General features: G+C 35.0%; 1 protein-coding gene across 1 annotated transcript; it reads right to left on the bottom strand.

Moving 5' to 3' along the window:
- Window positions 1-578: 578 nt before the first annotated feature.
- Window positions 579-5,459, bottom strand: LOC306994424 (ADP-ribosylation factor-like protein 16). The gene is given in 7 exon segments (XM_079604921.1): window positions 579-1,341; window positions 1,344-1,474; window positions 4,000-4,115; window positions 4,548-4,664; window positions 5,134-5,193; window positions 5,308-5,329; window positions 5,331-5,459. Coding segments are annotated over 7 exon segments (516 nt in total). The 5' UTR covers window positions 5,369-5,459; the 3' UTR covers window positions 579-1,309.
- Window positions 5,460-9,460: the final 4,001 nt, after the last annotated feature.

The raw sequence follows: 9,460 nt of genomic DNA, 5'->3' as shown, positions 1-9,460 counted from the left end.
GTAGAAATTTCTCCCATCTAGCTTGAAATTGTATTTTGCATTCAAACAAATAGTGCTCTCTATTTATCAAATTTATTGGAGTAAAGACTATACTTATGCAAAAATTAGCCAAGTATAGAGTAAAAGTTGCTAATATCTTTGATACTCAGTAAAACTACAAAATAGCCAAAAAGATACTTAAAGATACGGTACCTGATATTTTTTTCTTCTATTTGGGCAAAATGGTTTAAACCCCAAATAATATATTTTAAAAGCAATCATCTGTGAAAAAAACTGGCTTTATGATGCCATCTACTGTTTATTATAGAGGATTGTAATAGAGGAGAAGCTCGTTCCAGGGACGGAAAGTCTTGGCCAATAACATGCTCAGGAAAAATGAGGTTGCGCATATTGAACTTATAAAATGAGCGAGTGCATCATGAATCATGCAGATCTGTTTATTAACCGCTAGAGTGCCAGAAGTTAAGGACTGCATTTAATTAAAGTCCCCATGTGGTTAAAATCAAGCTTTTACTGTTGTTTATATGTCTGGTGTTTTTAATATGCTTTAAGACAAACCATGTAAATTCATAGTCGACACCATTGCTGAGTATTTTCTGTTTAAAACTGCATTGAACCAAAGACAGTCTCAAAAACACGGTTTGAAATCGCTGGTGTTTCTGGCGTCACAAACTACCTTGTAACCAATCAGGTCAACGTGTGATCGTCAACCAGTGGATCTCTGGGCTGGTGTGAGTGAGTGGAGGCGGGGCTAATTTGCATATTCATAGAACCGCATATACTAAAGAGGAAAGAGTGCAGAGTTACATTCAAGCTATTTTAAGTCATGAAAGCCTTTTTTCAAGGACAAAAAACTTTAAATTATGTAATTTTGGTGATCAAAGATAAGTTTTAAGGGAGAAAATGATTGACTACAGGGGGACTTTAAATATTTTACACCACTGATCCTAGGATGCATTATAAACAGTATTTCAAGACTCAATTTCTTTCTTCTGTGGAACACATGGGATTTGAGAGCTTACAGTACAGGGAAAAATCCAAGTGTTTAATGGTTGTGTTTTGACCACTTTGGATCATGGTGACAATATGCTTTCATTGTGTGGAAAACAACCGCTCAGAGATTCTTCAAACTAACTATTCCACAGAGCGCAGGAAGTCACACAAGAGTCGCCAAAAGACCACCAGTTCTACATTTCTCAAATGAATGTTACTGTAACACAGCAGCAAATCACACACACATCTTCACCATCATCTATCAGATGTTAACTGTGATATAATATTAGCCCCCAGTTCTCTGCATCCACATCTCTCATGTCTCAGAGCGGTTTGGAAACAGCCAGGCACATCCTGAAGGCCCTGTCCCGAGCGCCCGCTGATCTCTAGTGTTGTGATGGACTGAGGCGCACTTCTAATGATGTCATCCATCCTGAACAACGACTTCAGCTCCACGAGAGACACGGTGCACGGAAGATCCCTGAGGAAAGAAATGTATTCATGGAGTGAGGAGCGATAGGCTAGGCATGACTTAGTACTCGATTTATTGAATTAAATCAACCAGTTAGACAGTAGCTGTTTCCATCCCCCTATTTTGGGATATCTCATAAAAAAAATACTGGATGGAAACTCTTAAGATGCGCATAAACTCTAAAAATGTCCATAAAATAACGTTTGCGCTCGATTGAGGCACATACATTTTTTATTTGATAAGAAGACATGCGCATTAATTAAGAATGAAACACATTTACAGAATAAATGTGAGTTTGCCTCAACAGAAGATGTGATTGGATAATTGGACAAACCAGTGGACCAATCACATCACAGCATCTCAAATGTTGGTTTGATCGTTCTGAAATGCCTGAGCCAAAGTCTGTCATGAATGATTTTCTTTAAAGGGCACCTATTATGACATTTAAAATGTTCCTAATGTTGTTGTGGGAGTCCCCAACAACAGTTTTACATGCATGCAATGACAAAAAACACTTTTGTTGTCGTATAATATGCATTTATTTTTACCTGATTTGCTCACCGACTCCCAAATGATTCGTTCAACGACTCGTTTTTCAAACCCCTCCTTTGCGCGACGCTAATCTGCGTTGATTGGTCAGATGACCCAGCAGTGTTTACAGAGATAATACTTTAACACGGAGTACAATGATGCTTTTATCAATTCAATTTTGTTATAATAATGATTATAGTCCACTGCTTTATTTTGTAGTAAAACAAAACAAAAAATAAGATAAAGAATTTAATGTTAGCGAGCATAGCCCAGAGTTCATATTGTAAAAGCACAATCAGTCTTTGTTTGCATTAGCCCGATGCATAAACATAACGTTTTTACAAAAAAAAAAAAAAAAAAATGTAGTTACGTTACTACGAGGTATTACTCTATTCTTTAAGACAACTCCGAAAACAACGACAAACACTTCACATATCTCAATACAATTGTCATTGAAGACCTAGAAGCTAAACGGTGCTTACACAACAAACAAAATAATTATTAAGCATGCTACATAAAACATAAAAGCAACAATTATTAATAACACTTACAGGTTGTGATACGGAGGAGGAAGCTGATGCAAATACACTTAGAATTGAACCTTCCTTCAATATCAGCCGGCTGGCGAATCCAAGTTTGATTGCATTTAAGTTGGTAAGGCAAGGCAAGGCAAGGCAAGGCAAGGCAAGGCAAGGCAAGGCAAGGCAAGGCAAGGCAAGTTTATTTATATAGCACATTTCATACACAATGGTAATTCAAAGTGCTTTACATAGAAGAAATAAAAATAATCAAAAGAAATAAGAATAATTAAAACAGTTTAGAGTAAAAAAAAATTAAAATAAAATAAAATAAAATACAGTGCAAACAGTCGGACGAACAGTGGCACAGTGCTCATTCAGTAAATGCAATGTTAAACAGAAGTGTTTTGAGTCTGGATTTGAATGTGGCTACTGTAGGAGCACACCTGATCTCTTCTGGAAGCTGGTTCCAGCTGCGGCTGGCATAATAGCTAAAAGCGGACTCTCCTTGCTTTGAGTGAACCCTTGGTATTTCTAGTTGATGTGATCCTAATGATCTCAGTGATCTGTTGGGTTTATATTCAGTGAGCATATCTGCAATGTATTGAGGTCCTAGGCCATTAAATGATTTATATACCAGTAATAATACTTTAAAATCAATCCTAAATGTGACTGGGAGCCAGTGTAAAGACCTGAGGACTGTTGTGATATGTTCATATTTAAAGCAATCGTCTTCAAAATGGCGCGAACAAAGCACAAGGCTCGGACTAATACTTCTGTGGTATAGTTGTATATATGAATTGTAGCCACTTAGTCTTCAAATACTCCTCCTTGATGGGCAGATGAAAAAAGTTTGCTTTTGAGTCGCACTTCAAAACACAGCGTCTCGTCGCCATGATGTTTTCCCTGCTGGCCTTGGAGCGTAATAAGTGGGCGTATCGTATTCAAATAACTTGACAAGTTGACGTCATCTAGTCAGAGAAAAAGCTTCGGTCTTCTAACGATTCATAAAAATGACTCCGAGTCGACTCTTACTTTTGAAAGACAATAACTTTATATATGGTGCACTTTCATATTTCAAACTTTGCAGGATGTTTTTGTTCACTTAGATCTATGTTACACACTACATGAAAGGTAAATTTCAAAATTCCATAATAGGTGCCCTTTAATTCCCTCCCAGAAGCGTCTCGCACGATTGCGTTCCCAAAACATCCGGGATCTGATTATGAACGCAAGATAACATGAGCGCGTTTTTTGAGTCTCGTCTACGCGCTCAGAGACGCAAATCATTCATGATGGAGGAATAATTCCAAAATTAAATTAAATAACACCAAATTCCCAGGAAACAATGATTTTGCTCTCTTGAACACATGGGATGGAAGCGCTGCTTTATTCGCAAATGTTTTATGCGACAATCCAATCTTGCGCATAAGTTAAACTGGTGACTTTGGGTGTAAACGTAGCTAGTGTGTGACCTCTTCTGACCTCTTGTTGAAGAGTATGAGCACAGCAGCAGCGTGAAGCGGCTCCGCAGAGAGAACAGACAGCAGCTGCATGCAGGACGAGGAGATCTGGCCAATGTTGCCACAGTCCACCACAAACTACACGGCATAAAGAACAAACGCACATCAATAGTGATGGACAACATGATCATACTGTAAATGTTCCTACAGTCTCTCTCCAGGACTCTCAAAACAATGAAAACCTGCAAACAATCTTCACGTCCAGTGGTTGATAATCCAGGGATTCTACGCGCAAAGCCATTAGCTTCTGCCGTCTGAGTTACTGAGATATTCACTGTCAGTCAAATGTGTGAACACACTTCATTCTTCAATATGACAATCTGTTGTTCACATTTTCATATACTAGTAGTAAATTCATAATAACTCACAACACATATGGGAATTAAGTAGTGAAGAAACATGTTAAGCAAAATCAAACCTCCCTTAAACCTCTATTTTGGCTTCTGCATTATTATATATTTAAACTTGTTTCTTTCTCGTTCTCTTATTTCTTGACTTGTTGATACTCACTATAACGGATGTGCAATCTAAGTAGTATTTTGGCCAAATGGGTCCCATACAGCCTCCCAACTCTCGTATTGTTATTTTCTTCCTCCGAAATATGAGGTCTGTGAGGTTAGTACCGACCTAAAGAAAAAAGAAAGATATTTAACACAAACAAATCAGGTTTTTTTTCCAATGGCCTTTGTGAACAATCCCCAACTTAACACACACACACACACACACACACACACACACACACACACACACACACACACACACACACACACACACACACACACACACACACACACACACACAATAAAAGCTAGCTTATTCTTTTTGTAAATATTTTTTATTTATTTTACTCTAATGCATTATTAACGTTATTGTGATTTAAAGTAACTATAAAAATAATAAAAAAAAGTCAGACATCATCTTCATTTACAATGTTTTTCCACCTTTTGTATTAGGCTACTTTAGTTTTAGATAGGATAATTCAAATTACTTAAACAATAAAACACACTGTTTGCCGTAAACTGCTTTTAAAATATTACAAACAGCTTTATTTTACTAACGTTATCTGAACAGCATTAGTGTGAAGAGGAGATCTCACCGTGGGAAGAGTGACGGGCGCTTCACCCAAATCCGCATGCGCGTCCATGATCTGACACAACTGTTAGTCCAGATAAAGGAGTCATATTCATTGACAGTGGGTGAGAAATTATAATAAGAAACTATTACATATTTAGGAAGGCAGTCTGTGTTATGTAATCAGCTGATAAATGATATTCTGTAGTCGTTTCAGCAAGCGTTTTCCCAACTCCAGTTGCACCGAGCAATAAACACATCGCCTCGACCACTCAGCCTGCTAACAGTTACTGTCTCAGAATAAAAGCGATGCTTTAAAGATTTCTGTTTTACACACACGCATTACATGGAGAGATTTCCTGTGTCGCCACGGCAACGATGCTATTTACAAAATAAAATTCTCTCCATCCATGTTTCCTGTATGATTATTTTTGAGGATTCATCGCGCCCTCTGGTGAGCTGTAGCAGAATTGCTCTCCAAACCCTTATATCCTTAGCGAAAGATCAGTGTTTTGTTGTAAATGTACATTTGTAGTGTCTTCAAGTCATAAAAGTATATATTTTTGTTTAAAAAGTTGTCGTGCTTAAGAGTAGTCTTGTGTTGGCATATGTAAAATAGCTTACTTTAACTGGTTCAAGTAGCCTAAATATGTTTTAAATGTATTAAATTACACCTCAGATAATTACAAATGAGTGATTACAAGTATGTTTAATGACATACATGATCCATAGAAATTGCATTAAAAATATATTTTAGCATGTCCATTCGGCAGGACACTTCTTTAACCATATTTCAGAGACAATAGAAGAAAGTACATAATGTCTGATGCACTGTGTGTCAAAAAACACTCTTAAATTCAATAATTGGATTTAATATATATATTTTAACTAAAATAAATGTTAATTTAATTGCAATTCACATTTAAGTGTGAGAAAACATAATTCCGTTCACAGTGTAATCTACAAGTATATTATTTATTTAATAAGAACTCTTTTTAAAAGTACAGCATGCTAAAGTGTGCTTCTTTTTCACAAGGGTTTGCATATTTATCATTATGTTATTATCGTCTTGGAAAAAATGGCTATTTTATTCCAGTTTTGCGTTAAATGTGGACGGACCTGGAAACAACCGGATGGTTTTTATTTTAATGGTGCTGGATTGTGTTGAAGGATATTAAAAAATAATAAAACAATTACTATATTAACATTATGAACCTCAAGGAACATATTGAAATATCATACCATGACCCCTTTAACTATTAGGTGAACCTGAGCTTCCTTTAGCCTACACTGTAAAAAAATTCTGTAAAAAAACGGCCAAATTTTACAGTAACATACTGTTTTTTATTAAAACAGTAATATACCGTAAAAAAATGCCTTCTGGGTGATATTTGTCGTTTTCGAGAAACTAGCCTACAGGAATATACTGTGAATTAACAGCGCTCAAAGTCGACACTAAGAGGCTGTGTTCCAAAATCACACCCTATACCCTCATTCACTATTGCCTAGTTCACTAATACAGTCCACTTGACTGAGTGAATAATTTCATAGTTAATTCAGTTAATTTTCGAAGTTAATTGAGACACTGAGGAACACCTGCTGTTAACTATCAGAATCACTCCTCTATCAGAACAAGAGGAACAGAAAAATCTTAGCAAAAGATCTTAGCAGAGGAGGATTAAACAACTCCACAAAAAGCATTACCAGATTCACTTATTACTAACCTGACTTTATTTACATCTACAGAAGGACTTATTGAAAGGTGGCAGAGGTTTAATGTCATTTTATTTTCATTTGATGTTACCATGATGGTGATCAGTGTTTGCTTTAGTTGGGCTCTTGACCTTTGATCATAAGTTTTTCTTTGGCTGCGGTAGCTGTGTCTTAAAAATACATTTGCTATGGCGAAAAAGCTGAAAGAATACAGTATCATATGATTATGGCTGTTTGATAATGGTCTCAATCATCATTTAGTGGCCCAATTCACTGATCTCATTTGTTGTCTAATAATATTATTGATGTTTTATATTTTTGATTTTGGTGTTGTGATTTTACAAAATGATATTTTTCTGAAATTTGGCATTTAGAAAATATGATGGATTTTAAAAAGTTTATACTAAGAACATTTTGAATTTTCAGATCAGCTACCCTGGTGAAAAAAAAAAATGTTAAGTATACTTGAAGCCAGACTAATTATTAGTATACTTCAAGTGTATTAATGATTAGTTAACTTAAAGTGTGCTATTTTGAAACAACTAATTTTGTACTAAGTATATTTTAGTAGTAATTAAGTTGTAGTAAAGCATAACTTTAAATGTATTTAGTGTACTTTTGTGTACTAAATTGGAACAACTTTAAGTATATTTAGTATACTTTAAGTATACGCCTGTGTAGGGACTAGTTACATACTTGATTAGTGTATTAAAGTGTACTTTATTTGTGTTACAAGTACATTACAAATTAATTACAAGTGTCTTCGAAACATACAAGAAATATACCATAAATATATTAAAAATATATAATAAGTATACTTGCAGCCACACTATAAGTATACTTCAAGTGTGTTAAGGATTAGTTAACTTTAAGTGTGCTATTTTGAAACAACTAATTTTGTACTAAGTATATTTTAGTTGTATTTAAATTGTAGTAAAGCATAACTTTAAGTGTATTTAGTGTACTTTTGTGTACTAAATTGGAACAACTTCAAGTATACTTAGTATACTTTAAGTATATGCCTGTGTAGGGACTAGATACATACTTGATTAGTGATAATAAAGTGTACTTTATCTGTGTTACAAGTACATTACAAAATCATTACGAGCAATATACAAGTCTATTATGTTTGAGTAAAAATTATATTCTCCGTAATACCTTTGGCTTAATCCAAATACTACAAATAGCACACTTTGTCTTCAATAACAAATGCACATTAAAAAGTGTATTTAAGCATATATTTATTACAAATGTACTTATAGTGCACTTGTAACCCATTAATAGGATAACACCATAAAATAAAAGGAGGAAAAATATCTACTTAGGGTCTGAGCTCACCAAATACTTATAATCACAACTTAAAGTATATGGAGTCCTGGGTTCGGGGTGTCACACCTTGCATTAATAAAAAAAATATATTAAAAAATTATAATGTGTGACTGCACTTATTTAAACTAACTGGTGTCTAAAATCCTAACTAGACAGATAAATAAAATCAAATAAAAATTATTGAACCAAAGGAATGAAATAAAATCTGAAATATGAATAATAATGAAATTAATGAATGAAACAATCAGTTCACTGAACAGTACACTGAAATCTCACTTCGCTGTTCACTTCATAGGCACGCATCACTTTGTACACATCACATGAGATATCTATACCATTCAATCAATGACAATCAAATAAAATGAAAATAAAATAATTAAATTCAACCTTGTAAGTGTGATGAAGTCTGAGTGCAATGCAATTGACTCAGTTCAGTGTGATGGACTCAGTTCAGTTCGTGCGAATATGACTCAGTTCAGTTCATTTGGATAGAAGTGTAATTGACTCAGTTAAATTTGTGTAGATGGAAATGTAATTGACTCAGTTCAATTCAGTTCGTTTGAAGGTGAATGCCTACAGACTTTGCAGGGATGAACGATGAACAAATCGAATCTTTTTCCTCGTGAAAGAGTCGCCAAGATGACTCGATTCTTCCACATAGGAATCCAGCGCGTTTCTGCCTCACTGCGCGAATCCAACACGACCACGGAGCGTTGAAACAAGCCAACTAATGCAATAAAACAGTTCAGACATCAAATCAGAAAAATATTGACGACGATGGATAAGATAAACGATAGCCACACGTGGCTCACATATCTCTCTGTTCAATGAGCTGGCGCGAATGTGACGTCAGCACCCATCACGAAATGCATAAACATTCATATAACTCTTAAACTTAATACATTATTCCCATAACATAAATGTGTAAACAGGTTTAACAAGTATACTAATACAGCATAAACACTTTACATGTGTTGTATTGCCCAGTTTATACTCGATTACGAACAGCATTAACCATCCACATTTTCTTATATGAACAAACACAAACTTAAACATTATTTATGAAAATATGAAACAATTGTGACTTACCTAATGCAATAAAACAGTTCAGACATAAAATTAGAAGAATATTGACGACGATGGATAAGATAAACGATAGCCACACATGTGGCTCACATCTCTCTCTGTTCAACGAGCTGGCGCGAATGTGACGTCAGCACCCATCGACGCAATTCTTTATTAGTTTCGGCCCTCAGCAAAAACAAAATAATAAATGAAATAAATTATAATAAAACATATGTCTGAACATT

This window comes from Phoxinus phoxinus, assembly GCF_949152265.1.
Source record: "Phoxinus phoxinus genome assembly, chromosome: 1".
Classification (NCBI taxonomy): Eukaryota; Metazoa; Chordata; class Actinopteri; order Cypriniformes; family Leuciscidae; genus Phoxinus; species Phoxinus phoxinus.
Note: the sequence above shows the minus strand (reverse complement) of the source record. Positions and strands in the feature narration are given on the sequence as shown.